The sequence below is a fragment of the Equus quagga genome, chromosome 11 (assembly GCF_021613505.1).
Source record: "Equus quagga isolate Etosha38 chromosome 11, UCLA_HA_Equagga_1.0, whole genome shotgun sequence".
Lineage (NCBI taxonomy): Eukaryota > Metazoa > Chordata > Mammalia > Perissodactyla > Equidae > Equus > Equus quagga.
The window spans coordinates 61,826,224-61,847,593 of NC_060277.1; the positions used below are offsets into that span (position 1 = coordinate 61,826,224).

Genomic DNA, 21,370 nt, shown 5'->3' on the forward strand with positions numbered 1-21,370 from the left:
GATATTATTTAAAGCAGACCCAGACCAAGACAAGAAAAATTCCCTTTTCCCTCAGTGGAGCCTTGAGGAAGAAGTAAGCATTCCCCAAAACAAACTTTCACTAGGAAACTGATGTAAAAATCAAATGTCCCATTTAGAAATGGAAAGATAACAGACCATATTTGTTAAGTGGTCATAAATTGACCAAAGGTTGGACAAAGGGGATTTTATGTAGGGTGGCCATGAAGACCCAGCTCCATCCTGCCTGTGATCTTGCGCCAATTATTTAATCTCTTTGAACCTCACTTTCCTCATCTGTAAAATGCGTAGTAACAGTACTTCCCCTAGAGTCACTGTGAGCGGAGACTCTGTACCAAGTGCTCAGCGGAGCATCTGGTTCCTTGAAAGCTCTCAAGCAATGTCGGCCGTTGCTGCTGCCACTACTTTCACCTCCACCGAGGCACCTCCTATGGCACTCCCTCTTCCACTTCTCAGCCCTTTCTAAGGTGAAAGGGGAGATGCTGCCAAGGTCTTTCGTTCAATAAAAATCAACAACCACTGTGTGAGGGCACTGTCCTAAGGGCTGGGAGGCGGTAAGCAAAAAGAGGTCATTGCTCTCAAAGCTGACAACCTAATCAGGTACACGAACACAGCTGTGAATCAGCAATCAGTTCTATGCAGAAAATGAACACAGGGGATGGCACAGATCCTGACTGCCAGCTCTTTACCCTTTCTGGCTTGTCAGGAAGGTCTCTCTGAGGCTCTTTTTAAGATGGGACCCAAATAATCAGAAGGAGCCACCAGTCAAAGGTTTGGGGGAACAGTTGCATCAGAGGGACTAGCCAGTGTGAAGGTGAGGGCACTTCCATCCTGAGCAAGGTGTCCTAGGATTGACTGGAGCCTCAGTCCTTCCAGCCTCCCTTCGCAGGCATCTTTCGGCTTCTGGCCTATTCTGAACCTCTATCCTGCATGACTCTAGTATGGAATCATTTAATTCATGTGGCTCGCAAAGACGTGCTCTTCAAGTTTCAGGCCATCGTGCGCTGTCCTGGCAAACCCTCACTTTAGACCTTGCTGTTACCCTGGCTCCACCTCGGACTCCTGGATGCCCCATCCCATGGCAGACCTGGCTGTGTCCTGCAGAGTCTGCCTGAAGCACAAGCCCCTGTTAGGGTTAGTGTGGCTCTTTGGTGAGATTCAGCTACATCAAAGGTCAATGCTTATCAACTCAATAGCCTTGGGAGCTTTGAAACAAAGAGCCCAGACCAATTAAATCAGAATCCCTGAAAAACAAAGTCCAAGCATTGGTATCTCTTAAAAGCTTCCCAGTAGACTGATGCATACAGAGGGTTGGACATGGCTGTTCTAGGCAAAACTACTTTCTTTAGAGGTTGTGACCTTAATGACAGCCACCATCATTCCTGGAGTCTTTAGGCACAATAAGCACATCCTCCAGGGGGCAGAAATAAGTCCCTGCTTTTCCTTTTTCAAAGACACTGAGGTCTTTGAGGCATCAGGATCATTCCAATTTCCTAATGCAGACCCACCTTTCCAAACGAGGTGGGAGGAGCATCTGTCAGATAGAGCCTGAAGCACAGGGCTGTCTTCCCTTTCTCTAGTTTTATATCATCAAGGTCACTTATATATGCAGTAAATAAAAGGGACAGTTTCCATCAAAGGACATGTTCTCACCTATCTTGCTCCCTAGGACCACAGTGTGTTCTAGAGAGGCATAAGGTACTGTTAAGTGTATGGGTTCTGGAACCAGACTCCTTGGATTCAAGTCCTCATTCTGTCATTTATCAGATGGCAAGTAACCTGCCACTACATACCTGTTCTACGACCCAACTTCCTCATCTGTCAAATGGGGGACACAGCACAACCCACTTCATAGTGTTGTTGTGAAATGAGATGAGTTAAAACCATGCCATGAGCTTAGAACATGCCAAGTCTCCAATAAACACTCAACAAATGGTATCACTTAGGATTCTTAATGTCGTCATGGAACTCAACACTCACTCTCCACACTGAGATATAAGGACACCATACATTCAGCCAGCCTTTTAAACGCATAATCTCTGTTCTACTCTGGAAAAATAAAAGAGCATTATACAACTTGACTGGAGCTAGCTTTCTCTAACTCGACACATACTAACCTGGTTTCACTTCCAGGCCAGCTGCTTCTTTCAGCCCCCAGTTCTTGAAGAAGCAGATACACAATCCAGTGTTCTTTCTGATTGGCTAGCTGGCTCTTTAGGATTAAATCTACAGCTAGACATCTCTAGGAATCATGTCCTTCCAGAGGCGCCTAGCTGAGGTGGCTGTTTGCTCCAGTCCTGCTCTCATAAAACGTTATTCTTCCTCCTGGACCATCTCTACCCTCGTCTCTACCACCCTCTCTCTGGTGTTTCCTCACCAGCCAAGGCCATTTATTCAGCAAAAATGGATTCTCCAAGCAATAGGATTTACTTAAGACAGCTCTTACTCATGGCCAGAGAGAATATATAATACCATCCTAATGCACGCATCAAGAAAGGAAAGAAGCCAGGGATCACCAAAGAAAACCACGCTTCAGAGTCACAATAGATGACACGGCTGTGGCCTCACCTGCTGTGACCAGACCCCCTGCTCTCCATAGTCCCCATCTTCCCGACACATGACTAGTCTTGGGCCCTGCTCCTCTCGCCTCCTGGCTGAGTCCCTCTCCCTCAGGCTCATTTTCAAGAGGTTGGAATAGTGTCCACGGCCCAGATGTTAAGTTTTTATGTTAGTTACTAATTAGTTGTTGTTAAAATATTTTTAATTATTACAGCTAAGTGTAATAGACCCTGTGACCCCTCCCTTGTCCTATTCTTTTCCCCAGAAGGAATCACTACCATCAGCCTGTGTGAGCCCTTCCAGAACCTTCTTTTATGCATTTACACATATACAGGGCCAGTCCTAAAACTGTATTGTTTTGAGTGTATTGGGTGTTTTTTTTCTTTTTACAAACACAGAATATCATTATGCATCCTGGTTACCTTGCTTTGTTTCACTCAACAATAAATCTTCATACCTTTCCACGTTAGCATGAATAGCTCTACCTATTTTTTTTAACAGCTGCAGAGTATGTCACGGTATAGATATACCATAGTTTATTTAGCTGCTCCCCACATCTCCCACCGATGAACATTTAACAACTTTTAGGCTTTTACTTTTCCAAATAATGCTGGCATCAACGTCCTAGTATCTGCCTCTTTGGACACATGTATAAGATTTCTCTACGATAGATAGCAAGAAATGGAGTTGCTAGATCATAGGTACACACTTCCATAATTTCAATAAATACCTCCAAATAAACTCCAACTCACAAGACACTCCAAAACGTGGTGTACTCACTTGGAAGCCTGAATCCACTCGTCATAGAGTTCAAAGGTCATAAGAGGTTCTGGCAACTCTCGGAGGTAAGATTTCAAAGCTCCTGGGCATGAATACAATATTGGCTGTGAGCTATCATGACATGGCAGAGACAAGTCCCACCAGGCAGCATCTCCCATGTCGGTTCTTTTGGGGATGGTCTCCCTCATCCACACGACAACATCAAATGGTGGCCTCCCACAAGAATGGAGCCAAGGCCCTGGCATGGCAGTGGGACCTGTACTGACAATCGTATTGGCCTCCTCCCTCTTATTTGCCACCATCACTTCAGCTTCTCTTGGCACGCTGGGAAAGTCTTCCTTCAAGAGGTCATAGCCACCAGGCCTAAAACTGGGCCCTAAGTGGACACATCTGAAGCATGTTGGGAAGCCACCTGTTCAATTGTCCCTGAATGTGGCCACACACCCTCCATGCTCACCCCTCCCCCATGAGCCTCTAGAGCACAAGAGAGCCCCTTGCTAAGAGGTGTGGGAACCCACCTGCAATTGCATGGGGGTCCGCGGAGTACTCCTGCACATCCACCACACAGCAGTCCAGCGCAGCTTTCAGCTTCTTCAGCTTGGAGGCAGACGGAGCTACTCGGAAGAGGCCCTACCGACAGGAGAGAGGGTCAGCGGACAGCACTATAGCTCAAAGGCAGAGAAGCAAAGCCAACAGACAGAGGGTCTACCACTCCCTTCCTCCAAAACCCCCTAGATGCATTTTGCCCAACACCATTTTCAACATTGCAGCTGCCTGTTTTCTACACGTCTCCTCCTTTGGACACAAGCAGCCCGAGAGGAGGAACTGGGTCTGACCCACGGTTGTGTCCCCAGCACCTGGTATGGAGCGACTCATCATTCTGGCTCAGTAAGTATTTGCTGGATAAACGAATCTTGAGCACTTTGACTTCTCTTTCTGTGTATTTAAGATATATTTTGGAGAAGAATCTGACTGAGACCTGGTCAGACGTGGGGGTCTAGGAAGCTGGATGTGAAAAGGTATACAGGGTGTGTATGTGTGTGTCTGTGCGGGTGTCTGTATGTCTCTGCATATTGGGAAGCACAGGGATATACTTTTAGAACCAAAGAAAGTCTGTCTCCTCAGGGGAAGGGCAGACTGGGGGTGGCTTGTGAGGGGGCGATGCCTCCTTCAGCCTCTCCGTGCTCCATTCTTAGAGTTACCTTTGACTCACTGTCACCTCTTCCAGGTGAACCACTGTACCTTGTAGAGAAAAAGTGAGCCTTGAAGAGAAAGAGAAGAGGAGGACAGGGGTGTGTGGAAGGGGAGAAAAATGCAGGTCAGAGCTCGAAAGGAATCCCCAAGTCACGGGTAAGTTAGACATGGGTTTAAGATCCATGGCTTCTGTTTCACTTTCTCAGCTCCTTCCATTCTGTGATGCGACCAACAGTCTGAGAAACAGGCTGGCAGAGCATTCCTTGCTCCTTTAACTGTTCGTGGCCATTCAGATTTCCAAGTTTCTTTGGAAGAAAATGTTCCTGGTCTGGAATACTGAGTTTCTGGCCTGTTAAGATCACCAACCCCTTCTCAGAATAGGGTGTGTCAGATAAATGCATGACCCAAGCTCTCTGGCATAGAGGTGAAGAAGCTCCGTACACACGTTTGGACGAGTGTATAAGTAAGGCTGCTATGACAAAGAGAACAAGCTATAGCACATATCAAAAGAGTTAGGTCCTCAAAAAAGCATGCCACAGCTGCGGAAGAAGAGCAATAGCAGTTGGTGATGGACAATGCCAAGGAGAAGAAAGTGGGATTGTCAAATAGAAGCCCATAGATTTCTGATTATGTAACTGAGATGGTTACTGCATTGAGTGACGTATAAAAACCGTGAGGAGGAGGGGACTGTTAAAATAGCCAGTGAGTCCAGTTTTCGGGTGTTAGAGGAAAATCTGCATGGAAATGGTGAAGAAATGGCAGCCAACACAGAAGCAGAGCCCAGACGAGGCTGAGGACCCTGAATCCTCACTGAGGTTGAGGCGAAGCACTAAGAGAGGATGACTACACCATAGGAAAGATCAGAGAGAGTGCAGGCCAGGGCTAGGATGGTGGTGCTGAAAAGACAATCCCGATGCCACTCACAGGGGCAGGAGGGGAGCCAGGGAGCTCGGGGAGGGAGGCGCTGGTTTCAAGGACGGACACAATAGTATCTGCACGGGCTGCAACGTGGCCAAGGCGGCTGGACCAAGTCGTGGGATTTGCCATCTGGGGGTCCCTGGAGGGGGTCACTGAGGGCATGCTTAGCCCAGGGCTGGGGGCAGAAGTGACGCTGAAGGAAGAAGAGCAGTAAGTGAGAGGTGGTAAGGACGCAGAGGCAGCCAATGCTGAGCATTATTAAGAATCGGGTAGCACGAGAAACAAAATCAAAGAGCTAGGGAAGGAAGATGAGGCTGCAGTTGGGTTGAGAGAAGGCATTTTTTTCCAGGCTAGGGGAAACCTGAGCTGATCTGTTAGTAAAGGAGAGGAGCTGATGAAAAGTAGAAAACACAAGGGAGAGAGTGAGGTCTGGCAAGAGGCTGAAAGGCCTAGAAGGGGCAGAGGGAAGGGTCAGGAGACAAGGCAAGCGGGAGACATCAGAGTCTCTGTTCTCCAAGAAGCAATCTACGCTGATTAGACATTTGAAGACACTAACAAATTATTTTTACTTTTTATAAATAATAATAGAGTTACATTTTAAAACATTCCTTATCTTTCAGAGATACATACTGAAGTATTACAGACGAGATGATAGAATGTCTTAGATTGGCCTCAAAACATCCAAGGCAGGGGTCAGGGGGCAGGAAATGGAGGCAGAGATGAAACAGTATTGACCGCAAGCTGGGTGATGAGGATCATTATCTTATCTTCATATGTTTCAGTTTTTCCATAATCAAAAAAAAAAAAATGATGGGGAAAGAAAAGGCCCAGTTCACTTCCCTCCGTGAAACTCTTCCTCAGGGACTGAAAAGGCTTTCTCATATTTTAATTGATAACATACACGAAAACGCCTGGCACTTAAAATGTGGTCAGAAAACATTTAGTCCCATTCCTTTTCCACATCCAGCATGAAACAGGCCTGGCGTACAGGGGGCAGCCCACATCCATTTGACTGTTCATCGGCTTCCTTCTCTCCCACAGCCCTCACAGTTTGCCCCATGTGACCTGGTGCTTACTTAAAGACTTACAGACTGTTTTGGATTAATAAGGTTTGTTTGAGAGAGGCTAGACTCATCTCCCACAACAAGCTCATAAGCCTCTATCTCACTCTTTTATACTTTGCTCAGTAATAAATGCATAGCACGCCCTAAATAAATATTGATTGGCTGATCGGATCAAAGGAAGATGGAGTTAAGATTTTTAAATAGCCTATATAAGAAACCAAAGATGAGGTCTGTCTCCCAGGAAATGATTTACACAGCAATAAAGCAATGGTCGCCAATCTCTCCTAGACCTTTTTCACATGTGGCTCTTAAAAAGTACTTTCTAATGTCTCTATCAATCATATTTTCAGGATCTCTATAAAAGAGTTATGATCAAAAAGGTTTACAGGTCTATTTTTTAAATCAGGGAAGAAGGGGGGGTGCAGGAGGGAGGGGGGAGGGGCAGAGGAAGAAAAAGAATAAGAGGAGGGAGAGGGAGACAAGAGGAAAAAGGGGGGGGGGAGAGGATGGGGGTGGAGGAGGAAGAGGAGGAGAAGAAGAAGAAGAAGAAAAGGAATGCCCAAATCTTGTTAACTATGAAGAAAGAATGGCTGGAGTATGGCTGTAAGTTCCTCATGGCCAGTGGTACCAGTCTCCCACAATCCTCCACTCTCCCTGTAAAGTGAAGACTCATGGGAGAGAGCAGGACCAGTGTTCTGCAGAACAGAGGGCTGCACCATATCTTAATATGTTTGGGTTTCTGGGGGCTGGGTTGGTGATGATAACAGAAGAGGAGAAGTTCCTGTAGGCTCTGTCTCATGGAAGAGGAGACCTGCTCAGGCTGGTTTGGCTGTGCCCAGACCTACCTCCTCCTGCATCCCACATTCAAGCAGCATCGTCACGCAGGCCTCAATGGGAAAGGCGATCTCCCGACCGCTGATCATGAGATGCTCCTCCAGGGGCTTCCCGAAGGAAGGCTTCTCTACCCAGGCCTCTGAAGGGGCAGAGAAAGAAAGGGGTCAGTCAGCGGTTAGTGAAGATCACTCATACTGGTTTATTTCTGTCCTCTGGTCACACAGATTCCCCTAAGATTACCAAAGACATGGAGGCCCAGCTGAGTCTCCATCCTTGTGGTTTAGGGGATGACAGAGAGGACTGGGCAAGGTGGATGGCTAATCAGCTGCATCCAGAGCTGCTGGGCTTCACATGCACCTCCACACACAGCCCTGCACACCCCCCGACTCATCCCCTTGTGGGGACAGTGTGTGTGCATGTGCTTTCCATCACTGGAACTGGATGAAGACACTAGGTTATGAAGTTCTAGCAGTTCATCTAAATGTTCCCCTGTTGGGGAGAGCGTAAGGGGGAGCAAAGCACAGGGGATGGGTCTCATCTGGGAAGACAAGCAGGTCCCCCAAGCCCCACCCAAGGAAGGTTTGCACTTACCCTGTTGTGCTTTTATCTGAGGCAACACAGCCTGCAAGAGTGTCAATGACTTCCTGTGGTATTCAGCTTGCACTTCTATTAGCTGAGAAAACACAAGGGCAGGCATTACTCTTTGCCAGAGGCTGGGCAGCGCAGGCTGCTGGGCCACAGGGGGCGCCCTGCACAAAGTGCTTCCTTACTCACGGGGAGGAAGGGGAAGTCCCCTGCTCCCTCCTCAATCCACCTAAAACGAGGGGCATGCTTCCTCCTTAGCCTCTGTAGCAAAGGAGTGACCACAAGTGGAAATTCGGGAGGCAGGAGAATCACGGAGGAACGGGGGACCACCCCAGAGCCGGAGCCTGCCTTAGAGAGCTTGCCCTCACTGCCACCCTCCCTTCCTGAACACCCCTACCTCAAAGCAAAAGGCAACAAAGAGAAGCACAGCAATGGGAAAACGTAAATGGAAAACACACTTAGAAATCCATTTGCCTATAAGATAGAGCTAAATGCCATTAGCCTGTTGCATCTTGGTTTCTGCAAAATGAGCTTAATATGTAACCGATCAGAAAACGTGTGGCTGGATCCACAACCCTCTTCAAGTACCTTGGGAGGTAAAATTGCTTTGGTTACAGTGACCCAGGCCAAACAACAAATTCCTTCAAGACGTTCTCTTCTGACCGTCCTACTACTAAAAAGCTGCTGAAATGTCGATGAGAGCAGATGAAAACCATGAACAATGGTTACTTCATTTATTTTCTGAATCTCCCTGCCCCGGCCCCCCCCCCCCCCCCCCCCCAAAATCGGGCATGTATGAGGGGAGGGAAGGGAATCACTCTGTTCAGAAGTCTGTGTGGAGGGTGGATACTACCTCCCCTGAGTAAAACTAAAGCAGAATTTTTTTTGAAAATCAGAACATTGAAATGAATGGTATACAAACGACAATTAGGCAATTCTAATAAAGCTTGGAATGCCAACAATTTCATTAGTTTTGGAAAGCCTAAAATTAAATATTATCTACACAAATAAAACCAATGGAATACACTTAAAAGATATTACTATTTTAAAATAAACCTTCCAAGTTGGAAGGAATGCATATCAGCTCTTTTTCAGGGTAGAAGGCGCTCCTCTGAACTTCTGATGAAAATGTGGGAAGACTGTTAATATACAGCCCACAGCCAGTCTATTACACTCATCAAAGCATTTTAAACTTCTCAGGATTTCTCCTCCTTTTTCTTCTCTTTACTTTCCTTCCTTATCATTCCATCACTTCTGTGACCACAAAGAAGAGCTTTTAGTTTTGAGTTTTGTTGGCAACTTTAAAAGCAGGTGAGCTTAACTGTATTTTTAATTTTTTTTCTCTTAAGTTTTTTTTGACTTGCCTTGCATTTACCCTGGTAAAGAGCCAGGGTCCTAATTATTCGGACCAGATTATTTAAGTATGGATAACTCAGATCCTGTTTCTCTACTCTCTAAATCTGCTCTTATTGATGAGACACAGGCAGACAGGCCACATCAGTCATCCTTTATCTACTTGTCATCATCTTTGGCAAAAATCTAGATTGAAAACAAATATGTGCTGGGGGTGGGGTTATCTACTGGTTCTTCTTCCCAAGCTCCTCGTTTATGATAGACCAGGGTTCCTCAGCCTTGGCCCTACTGACATTTTGGGCTGGATAACCCTGTGTTATGGGGGCTGTCCTGTGCACTGTGGGATGTGTAACAGCATCCCTGACCTCTACCCACTAGAGGCCGGTAGCACCTCCTCCCCATGGTGACAGCCAAAAATGTCTCCAGACATCGCCAAATGTCTGGCTGGAAGAAGGGACAAAGCCCCCCTGGTGAGAACTGCTGCCATAGATCACGGAGTTCCAACAATCTTCATAAATGGGCTTAAGTTTTACTCTCAGAGTTTAGGAGAAATCCATACAAGGAGAAATAGAAGGCAAGATTTAGTCACAAGTAGAACAGTCAAAGCCCCACTCTTTTCTGTGACATGCTCAACAAGGGGCCCTCAGTTCCATGCTCACATTCCTTCCTGTCCACACCATACTCTTGCAAACAGACTTTAAGCAGTCTCACCTTTCTGGACCCTTACCGTTTGAAAGTAGTTTGCATAGTCAATTTCTTTGGCCACAAAACTGTACATGTCAGCCGAGAGCTGGTCCTGTGGAAGGTAAAACACACAACTAAGATAAAACATAAAACAATAGAGAGTAGCTAATGCAGGAGTCTAGATATCAGACAAGAGCCTTAATCATTGTTTAAGCTCATTTTTAAGAATACTTGACATAGTACAAGCTTTGCCCATGGACATTTCCGTGTTTCCCAACCACAGCTCTAGGGAATGAGTAAGTGTGAAAAGAACACCTATGCCAGTAGTTTCCCCAGGGATGTGAACAGATGGGCTCCATGGAGAGTTAGGAAAGCTGGTGTGGGGGAGTGATGTGCAAATTACTTCCGTACATCTCTGCGGTTCGTGCCACCACTCTGAAGCGACCTACAAGTACAAACTGTGCTCCTTCTCTCCTCGTTCTGCCCTTTCTTGCCTTTGATCATCTATTGCTTGGCTCTCCTTCATTCTCAGTACTGACTGGTTGGCCACAGCATAAGGGAAAGAGACAGACACATGCCAATTTGGGGGAAGGTGGATAAGACAGGTGGGCAAGGGAAGGACTGCTGGTTCAAAACTTGGCAAAACCTGGATTCACCCTCCATCACACACAGTCTCACAGTGTTAACAGTCCTTCGCCATTCAGCCCTCCACGGGATGGGGGGCAGTGACCTAATGCCGCATTTGAATCTGAAACATGTTCTCAGAGAACAGTTTTCAGTTCCAAAGCGACATCTATAGCAAGGTACAATAAAAGTACATTTTGAGCAGGATGTAGACTCTGTCACTAACCATATTTTTGAGCATGTCATGTCCCTGAATTTGTTTGTGCAAGTCACATGATCTCTAAAGTTCCTCCCTGTTTGGTAGCCTCAACGAGATCTTTAAAGAGACGCTTAGTTGAGGAGAGAAGCATCTGTAATATTCGGGTTGAGGGAAAATGGGAACAGCACGAGAAAGCCGCTCCAGATGCTGAGCGAACTGAAGCAGGAACCACACACTTCAGGAAGACCTGTTTCACGGCACCTCAAGCATTCTGCCCCCCACCCACAGCCCTCAGCCCCTCCAGCTGCCAATTAGCCAATTCTCAGTGAGAGCGCTGGGACATGAGGAGCAATCTGTTTCCCTTTCCAGGATCCTTGACAGGCAAGCCATTGCCGGGAACATCCTGGAAGAGTTCTTGCACACAAGGCAATAGAAGCAAGGTGCAGAGTTAAGGGGAAATCTGCTCTCTGGAGAGCCTTAAGCACAGATGAGTCAGTGCTACGTTTAGTCCAGTTTCAGAGAAGGAAGAAAGGGGAGAAATGAATTAACACCGGCTGAGAGCAGTCTAGGTGCCAGACACAATGTCACACGGAATTCTCATCTAACTCTTAGGAAAGTGTTGAACTTCCAATTGCAGAGGAGTACCTCCCAGGAGCTGAAGGATCTTACCTGTCTGTCCCCCACTGTCTCAGAAGCGCTTCCTTTGACAGGGGCTTAATAACTATTTGCTGAGAGAACTAACGAAGCAATGGAGGCCCAGCAGTGGTAACCTCCCCTAAGAATAAAGGGGGCTCTGCGGCCACACAGCTCAGCTCCCCTTCACCAGAGCAGCCCTAAAATGAATGCCTCCATAGGGCTGCCGGATCCGTCAGAGCTGCAGGAGGAAGAGATGTTGTCGGGAATCAACCTGGCCTGCCATCCCTGCAGCAGCACTGCTCAGCAGACATCCATCACCAGCCTGCTGGTCCTGAGGGAGGTATTTCAAGTCAGGGAAAAACAAAGGGTCGAATGATAAAAATGGCTCAGCAGACAGAGGAAAGGAAGGGAGCCCCTGGAGGACTAAATGCCGCATCTCATATACCTTCAAAGACTTGGCATTCGAGCTCGACCAACAGCTGATCTGAGAGAAGTCAGAACTTGAAAGGATTTCTACAGGTACAGCGAGATTACTGTCTCATTAAGTTAACAACATGGATTCCAGATAAGCCACACTGCAAGCAAGAAATAAGTGGAAACTATAAATCAAATTTCTATTTATCTAAATCAGTGGCAAATTTTCTTTATAAGGAGAAAAAAACTTTCATCAATAATCACCAGAGTTTAATGTAATTTAAAAAATCATTTCTTTTCGGATTTTGCAACTAATTCACAATCAGAAAAATACAAAGTAAATAACCAAATTCACCTGTAATTCCATCACGCAGAAGTAACCAATGAATGCTCATTTTGTATCTATTTTTATCAGTCAAATATTTTGTATGATTGCTTGCTTTACAAAAAGCAGAATCAGATGCTTTGTAGCACATTTACCCCCAGATAAACATGCTTTCTATTGGTCACATGATGTTTCATATGTGGATGGACTGTGTTTCTATTGTAGGATATTGTGTTTCTAATTTATTACTATTATAATAACACTTGAATAAGTGTCTGTTTATACAGGTTTGCACCCATCTCTTGATTATTTCCTTAGGATAAATTCTGCAGTTAAAGTTAATTTTGGTTGAATAATTTCTTATAGTTAAAATTTAAAAACATTAGAAAGATAATACTGAGTTGGGACTTTGCGGTTTTGATAAATACTGCCAAATAATCATCAAAAAATTCATTTATACTATAAGAAGAATACAAAAGTGTTTTTTGTCCACAATAACCTTCTAATTTTTTTGTGTGTGGTGAGGAAGATTGTGCCCAAGCTAACATCCATGCCAATCTTCCTCTATTTTTTTGTATGTGGGATGCCACCACAGCATGGCTTGACAAGTGGTGTGCAGGTCTGTGCCCAGGATTTGAACCCATGGACTCCAGGCTGCCAAAGTGGAGCATGCGAACCCAACCACTATACCACCGGGCCAGCCCCTCTTCTAGATTTATAGTCTATTTATGTCATCCATTGTTAATTCCTTGTTGACCTCGAGTATGCATTTTCCATAGAAGTCTTCATCTGTTTCATATTTATAAGATTTGTAAAAGTTCTTTAGATTGAAGATGGACCATTAGCTATTGGCTTTGTCAGATACTACTACTGTTTTCCCCAATATGCCATTTGCCTAAATAGTATCAATTTACAACTCTTTTTTTTTGGTACTGTACTTTTTTATGCTTTTTCCATGTAGTAGTATCTATTAAATTTTTCTCTTATGATTTCTTCCTATGATAATCTGCTTAGGGCTTCTCAAACAACAATATAAATATCCATATATATGTTCAGTGGAGAATATAATATTTAAATATTTAATAAATTTGGAATTTATTTTGGTACTTGTATCAGATACAGAATGTTTTTTTCAAAGAGCTAACTAAGTGTCTCAGAATTGTTCACGAATAGAATAGACTGTCTTTATGGACTGGAAATGTCACAGATGAAACTTCTCATATACTTACATATTGGATTTTCTTCTGGCTGGGATGTCTTGTTTTTTTCCCCACTGACCTATTTTTTTTAATAGTAACTATATTTTAATTATGTAACTCATGAAACATTTTACGAGAGTAATTCAAAGCTCCAATAATTCTCCCACATTAACTTCAGAAAACTTTTATCACCCTTTGAAACATTTATTACAATTATATCAACTGTCTGCAGTTCTAATCAAACTGATTTGGGGAAATTCAAATTTTTATAATATTGACTATTCTCATCTAGGAACATCTCTCAATTTTATAAAGCCTCTTTTATTTCCTCAGTCATATTTTATAATTATCCTATGTTACATGATGTTATTATAGGGTTTTAAATATTTCTATTGTTAAAAAACAATTCCCAAGATATTTCTAAACACTGCTCTCTTGAATACTCTTTCTTGGTAGAAAGTAACACCTTGATTTTCATTGTTGGTTTCTGGTTTCCAGTCTGGTACGTAAGGAGCTTCAAAGTCCAAGTGTTAGGACCACTTGGTCCTAACAAGATGTAAAAAGCTGAGCAGAAAAACCAACAACTCTTTAGATCCATCAAAGAAGAGAGGTCACATGGCAAACTGCGGCCCACCAAACTAGAGAGAGAGACAGGTGAATACGAGAATCACAACTTCCCAAAGCAGAAACCTCCATAGAAACCAGTGCTGGGTAGGAAAACCTGAACTGTAATTGATAAATTGCTGGAGGCTCAGTGTGGGCACAGCTGAAAATTATAAAACTCTAAGGGGACCCAGTCACTGGGGGGCTGCCACACTTTTGTGAGTTTTACCTCCACGAGCTGTACCAAGTTCTCACAGTAAATATCAGAGAAAAGTCCTCTCCTGCCTTTAGCAAGGGGAAGGGGAAAGGAACCACTGTGAAAGACACTTGAGCGCTGTACTCCTCTTAACAAGACCTACCTTCAGGAGAAATTATTTTATCCGAGCCTAACCTACAGGGGTTTTATCAGAGCCTTACTGATCCGAGGCAAAGGAAATACTTGATTCTATCAGGCTCTAGCTTTCCATGCTATGGAGAAGGGAAATACCCAACTCGCATCATCATATCCTACCTAAAACAAACAAAAAAAACCCTGACAAGCTGGGCAAAAAACAAAACAAAAACTTTTAGAAGCATTGGTGAAGTTCATAGTCCAGGGGCACAGACTTAGCTAGAAAGCTGAGACCTAGTCACAGGTCTGTAGAATGCTTCCCCTTCCCCCACACCTTACCACTGTATTACTAAAGGCCTGTCTACCACAATTCCCTTCACCCAGTACATCACGTTCACCTCTCAACAATTACAAGGCTTACTAAAAGGCAAAACACAGACTGAAAAACCAAACAACCATCAGGACCAGAGTCAGGTATGGCAAGGATGTTAGAATTACCAGGCTAGGAGTTCTTTTTAAAACTATGATTAATATGCTGAGGGCTTTAATGGAAAAAGTAGATAACATACAAGAAAAGATGGATAATAGAGAGAGAGAAATTCTAAAGAATAAAAAAGAAATGATGGAGATCCAGAATAGAGTAACAGAAGTGAAGAATGCCTCAGATGGGCTCATCAGGAAATTGCACATGACTGAGGAAAGAATCTCTGAGTTTGAAGATATGTCAACAAAATTCTGAATCTTAAAAGCAAAGCGATAAAGACTGGAAAAAAGGAACAGAGCACCCAGGAATTGTGGGACAACTTCAAAAGATATAACATATGCGTTATGGGAACACCAGAAGGAGAAGAAAGAGAGAAAGGAAGAGAAGCAACATTTGAAGCAAGAATGACTGAGAATTTCCCCAAATTGATGCCAAACACCTAACCGCAGATCTAGGAAGCTCAAAGAACATCAAGCAGGATAAATGCCAAAAAAAAAAAAAAAACCCCAAACAGACAAGCAAACAAACAAAACACCCTACACCTAGGTATATCATATGCAAACTTCAGAAAATCAAAGAAAAAAACAAAAAACCCCTCTTGAAAGAAGCCACAGGGAAAAAACATCTTACCTATAGAAGAGCAAAGAGCAAAGGTCTGACTTCTCAGAAACCAGGCAAGCAAGAAGAGAGAAGACTGATATATTTAGTGTTGAGAGAAAAAAACCCACCAACCTACAATTCTATACCCTGCAAAATTATCTTTCAAAAGTAAAGGAGCACTAAAGATGTTCTCAGACAAGCAAAAATTTGTTGCCAATAGACCTGCCTTGCAAGAAACATTAAAACAAGTTCTTCAGAGAGAAGGAAAGTGATATAGATAAAAAACTTGGATCTACATAAAGAAAGGAAGAGCATCATAAAAGGAATAAGTGAAGGTAAAATAAAACTTTTATTTTTCTTATTCTTAATTGATCTAACATAAGTTTATTCAAAATAATAGCAACTATGTATGTATGTATATATACACACACACATATGTGCTATGTATGCTTATATATCAGTGAAATGGATGAAATTAGGAATATTTTGTTACTAAAAGATACTTAGACTATATGTGAAGAAGAGATTGTCAGAGTGGATCAAAAAACAAGACCCAACTACATTTGCCACGTAATGACGTTTCATTCAACGACAGACCACATATACAGCTATGGTCCCATAAGATTAGTACCATATAGCCTAGGTGTGTAGTAGGTCATACCATGTAGGTTTGTGGAAGTACATCCCATCATGTTTGCACAATGATGAAATTGCCTAACAAGGCATTTCTCAAAACATATCACCATCATTAAGCAACACATGGCTGTATATGTTGCCTATAAGAAACTAGCTTAGTCATATTTTATAATTAATAATATAAATATAATAATATAAAGATACATATAGTTCAAATATATATTAATACATATTGTATATTAATATTATACATTATATATTATAATATATTATATATTAATATTAATATATATTTATATAATAATATAAATATAATAATACAAAGATACATATAGTTTCAAAGCAAAGGGATGGAGAAAGACACCATGCTAACACTAATCAAAACAAAGTGGGGGTAGTTATATTAATCTCACATAGAGCAGACTTCAGAGCAAGGAAAATACTAGGGATAAAGAGGGGCAACACATAATGATAAAGGGGTCATTCTACTAGAAGGCATAACAATCCTTGATGTGTATGCACCAAACAACAGAGCCTCAAACTACATAAGGCAAAAGTGATAGAACTGCAAGGAGAAATACACTAGTCCATTATAATAGTTGGAGATGTTAACACCTCTCTATGAGAAATGGTTAGATCCAGCAGGCATAAAATCAGTATGGACATAGTTGAACTCATCAGCGTAATCAATCAACTAGATATAATTGATATCTACAGGCTACTTCATCCAATAACAGAGGAATACACATTCTTTTCAAGCTCACATGGAACATCCACCAACACAGACCACATTCTGGGCCATAAAACACACCTTGACAAATTTAAAATAAACAAAATCATATAATTTCTGCTCTCTGACCACAAATAGAATTAAACTAGAAATCAATAACAGAAAGATAGCTGGAAAATCCCAAAATACTTGGGGATTAAACAACACACTTCTAAACCCAATTTAAAAATGGGCAAAAAAACCTGAACAGATGTATCATCAAAGAATATACAGGCATACCTCATTTTATTGCTTTGCTTTATTGTGCTTTGTAGATATTTCTTTTTTTTTACAAGACCCTCCACCAGCAAAAAGATTACAACTCCCTGAAGGCCCAGATGATAGTTAGCATTTTTTAGCAAGAAAGCATTTTTTTAATTAAGGTATGTACATTGTTTCTTTAGACGTAATGGTATTGCACAATAATAGACTACAGTGTAGTGTAAACACAACACTTACATGCACTGGGAAATGAAAAAATTTGTGTGATTTGCTTTATTGTGATACTTGCTTTATTGCAGTGGTCTGGAAAAGGAACCCACAATATCTCAGAGGTATGCCTGTACACACATTCAGGTAAGTATATGAAAAGATGTTGAACATCACATGATTAGGGAAGTGAAAATTAAAATAACAATGAGAGACCAATTACACATCTATTAGAATGGCTAAAATTCAAAACGCTGACAACACCAAATGCTGACAAGGATGTGGAACAAAGGAACTTTTCATTCATTGCTGGTGGACTACAAAATCATAGACCCACTTTGGAAGATAGTTTGACAGTTTCTTATAAAACTAAACCTACTCTTACCATAAGATCCAGCAATTGTGCTTCTTCGTATTTACCCAAATGAAATGAAAATATACAAACACCTGCACACACAAGTTTACAGCAGCTTTATCCATAATTGCTCAAACTTGGAAGCAACCAAGATGTCCTTCAGTAGTGAGTGGATAAATAAACTGTGGTACATCCAGACAATGGAATATTGCTCAGCACAAAAAAGAAATGAGCTATCAAGCCATAAAAAGACACCAGGAACATTAAATGCATAGCACTAAATGAAAGAAGCCAATCTGAAAAGGCTACAAACTCTATGAGCCCAACTATATGACATTCTGAAAAATGTGAAACAATGGAGATGGTAAAAATACGATCAGTGATTGCCAGGGGTATGGGGAAGGGGGAGATGATTAGACACAGAGGATTGTTAGGGCAGTGGAACCATTCTGTGTGGTTCTACAGTGGTAGACACATGTCATTATACATTTGCCAAAACCCCTATAGACTTCAAGTGATAACGATGTCCCAGTGTAGGCTGCTGACTGTAACAAATGTATCAGTGTGCTGGGGGATGTTGATAGTCGGGGAAGGTGTGCGCGGGTGGGGGCAGGGAGCTTACAGGAACTCAAGCTTTTCTCTACATCATTGGTTCAGTTTTCTGCAGTATCAATTCTGCCCTTTACTAACAGCAATTCTACACCTGTATTTATTTCTTTTATTTTAAAAAAATAATTGCAAATCTCCTTCAGTTCCCTTTCCATTTTACCAAACAACTTTATTTCACCTTTATCTATTGTTTTATTTAAGCACCAAGATATGTTGTCTAAAATTTATTTTTACCATCAGTACATCTTTTTCAAAAGTGTTCTAATTTTTGAGTATTTTATCATTGTTTTCTAACATAGGAAAATTATCTATACACTGCCTGGCATGTTTGAGATCTCAGCAGTATATCAGGAGTGTTCACACCAGTGGAAGATCTGCCACCCACTGGCTTCCTACTGGTTGTGGCCACGCTTGCCCTTAGATCTATACAGGAGATTCTTTGGCAGAAGGGATCCAAGCAACGTAATTGTTCCCCAACTATTCCACAGCCTTCCATATTAGAGGGTAGTAAGGGGTTCTGCCAGGATCTCATTGGCTGACTTACCATAACACCGGACTAATTTTCTCACAAGAGGAGCTGTGGGTCAAGACTCAGTGTTTTCTTTGGTCTGACATCTATGTTCATTTAAATCTCCTTGTGAGGAGGAGAAAACGGGCTAGACAAGTGCATTCGCTAGACAGTTGCCGTCTTTCCTGGATTCAAGCTTGATTTTCAAGGAACAAAAATGATACATTAAAGAAGAATAAGATGGAAAAGAAGAGACACGTTTAAAAAGCGAGAGGCCAAGGCTTAGTGGGAAAGACAGTGACATGGTGGAGTAAAGATAGGAATACAAGCGATAGGATGTGGGGAGATACATCTCAAGGGGGATACAAGGAGAAAAGGTGCAGGGGGAAAGGATCCCCTTCCAGGGAAAAACCCTAGGGTTTCAGCCCTAAACTTTGAACAAAAACCAAAACAAAATGACACTCATACTGCAGTCATCAAGCGGTTTACTTCTCTAGTCATTGTCTTCTCTGTTGTTACTCCACTGTTCATGGGTCTTTCTTCACTGTCTCTCCTCTTCGTGAAAAATTATCCAACCTCAGGAAGGAAAGAGAAACCAGGTGCCAGTTGTGAAGAGTGGTGCTTGTCTCTTTTCGAAATATGGAAGCAAAGCAGAGACTGGATGGGCTCCCCAAGCAACACAAGCAAGGAATGCTGCTCCTGCCCACACGCCTGAAGTCTCGGCAGGTGCTGCCTGATGGAACCCCCCCCCCGACTTGTTTTTCCTGGTGGGCTAGAGCTCTCTGGGTCCCACAGATTGAGGCAGCTCTGCCTGGTCCTCTCTGTGCCTAAACAAAGAGGAATCAGATGGACACTTCACTCTCCTGCAACCCACAAGTTTTCATTTTGCTGGGTTGCCATAAGGTAGGAGATCCTAAAGATATGTCTTGCCTGCTGAGGAAATACAAAACTACGAAAATATACGGGGGAAACTCACAAAGGGGAGGGAGGAAGACCACAGTAGATACTTAGAATGGCTGGCAACCAATGAAGTAGAAATACAAGAACAGTCAGAAGAGAACTTTAACAAAAACGTCAGTGCATGTTCTCAAGAGGATCAGCTCAGCACACAAATAGAGTCATCTAGAGCACAATGTGTGGTTTTATTAACTTGATATGATCAGTGCAAAATTCATATAATGAAACAGAGGTCATGGACAGGACCAGATAAGCATGAAAGAGAGGGGTATCTTAATAAATATTATAATTGCTACAAAGTCATTAGAATAGAAAGTGTATAGTATTATTCCAGGAATAGACAAACAAATTACTAGAACGTGGAGCCCAGAAATAAATTTGAGGAATTAGATGAGAAACTTCAGGGAGAGGTGGCTTACTTAATAAATCATGCTGGCATACTTGGCTATCCATCTGGGGTGAAAAAAAATCTCTACCTCACACCATGTATAAAAGTAAGTTTCAGGTGTATTAAAATGCACTAAATAGATATACGAAATGCATTAGGAACATTAAAAGAAAATTAAAGAATAAATTTTTAACCTTGATGTGGAGCACGCCTGATGGACCACCTGGGCCCTTCTCCCTCCCACGCAAAGGAAATACAGGCATATGATTAAGTTTTTAATAATGGCAGACATCAATACAAGCAAAGTCAAAGGACAAATGGCAGACTGGAAAAAGTATCTGTAGCACAACAAACAGAAGAAAGTTTAATATCCCTGATATACAGAGAATTTACACAAACTGATACTAAAAAACAATAGAAATATTGGTCCAATTGCCAATACCAATAGGCAATTTGCCAAACTGGGAATGTTCAATAAACACATGAAAATATACTCATCACTACTAATATTCAGAGAAATTAAAATGACAATAACAAAGAGAGAGCTTTTTTCCCTCACCAGACTCGCAAAAACTGAGAAGAGGAACAACATATTTTACAGGGAAAGATGAGGAGAAATGTGCAATTTTGCATATTGATGGTGGGAATGTGAACTGCAGGTTCCTTTTCAGAGAAGAAAATTGTCAATGCCTATTAAAATTTAAAATGCATACGTAGTCTTTGACCTAAAAATATCACCTTTAGGAATCTATCCTAAAGGGAAAAAAATTACCAGTGCGTAAGAATACACATACAAGGACGCTGACTGTATCACTTTTGATGGCAAAACAACACAAAACAGTGTAGTTCACACATCCATCACTAGAAAAATAGCTAAATAAATCATGGCATATATATCTCCACTATGGAGTATTACATACCTTATTAAAAAGATTAAGTTGGAGCTATAGCTACTAACCCGGAGAGATGTCCAGGGCGTATTGTTAATTGCGAAAAGCAAATGGTAGATTAATATAAGCAACATGACTGTTTTATAAACACACACACACATACACAAGTAACAAGAAAAATGCTATATATGACAGTGTGCTTGTATGATTACAAAGAAAGGCGTGGAAGGCTGTATAACAGCTTCTAACACTAGCTTCCTTGTCCTTATGACTTTTATGGCCACCTGGCACATGACAGAGTGCATTGTTCACAACAAGTCTTCATAAACGTTGTGGAGGGAAACTGGTCCCTTCTTTGCAAACAGAGGGATTGGTTGCTGGGCAGGAAGAGAGAGATTATTGGTGTTTTTCTTGATATATTTTCA

General features: G+C 42.3%; 1 protein-coding gene across 2 annotated transcripts in view; it reads right to left on the reverse strand.

The window, feature by feature from the left end:
- The window catches only part of ARHGAP44 (Rho GTPase activating protein 44), a 184,821-nt gene that overhangs the window by 31,678 nt on the left and 131,773 nt on the right, over window positions 1-21,370 (reverse strand). For both annotated transcript variants that reach the window (XM_046675631.1, XM_046675632.1), the window contains exons 8-12: window positions 10,033-10,101; window positions 7,959-8,040; window positions 7,379-7,506; window positions 3,876-3,987; window positions 3,358-3,439 (exon numbers count right to left, since the gene is read on the reverse strand). In XM_046675631.1, the coding sequence (XP_046531587.1) occupies window positions 3,358-3,439; window positions 3,876-3,987; window positions 7,379-7,506; window positions 7,959-8,040; window positions 10,033-10,101 (473 nt within the window). The remainder of the gene's footprint in view (window positions 1-3,357; window positions 3,440-3,875; window positions 3,988-7,378; window positions 7,507-7,958; window positions 8,041-10,032; window positions 10,102-21,370) is intronic.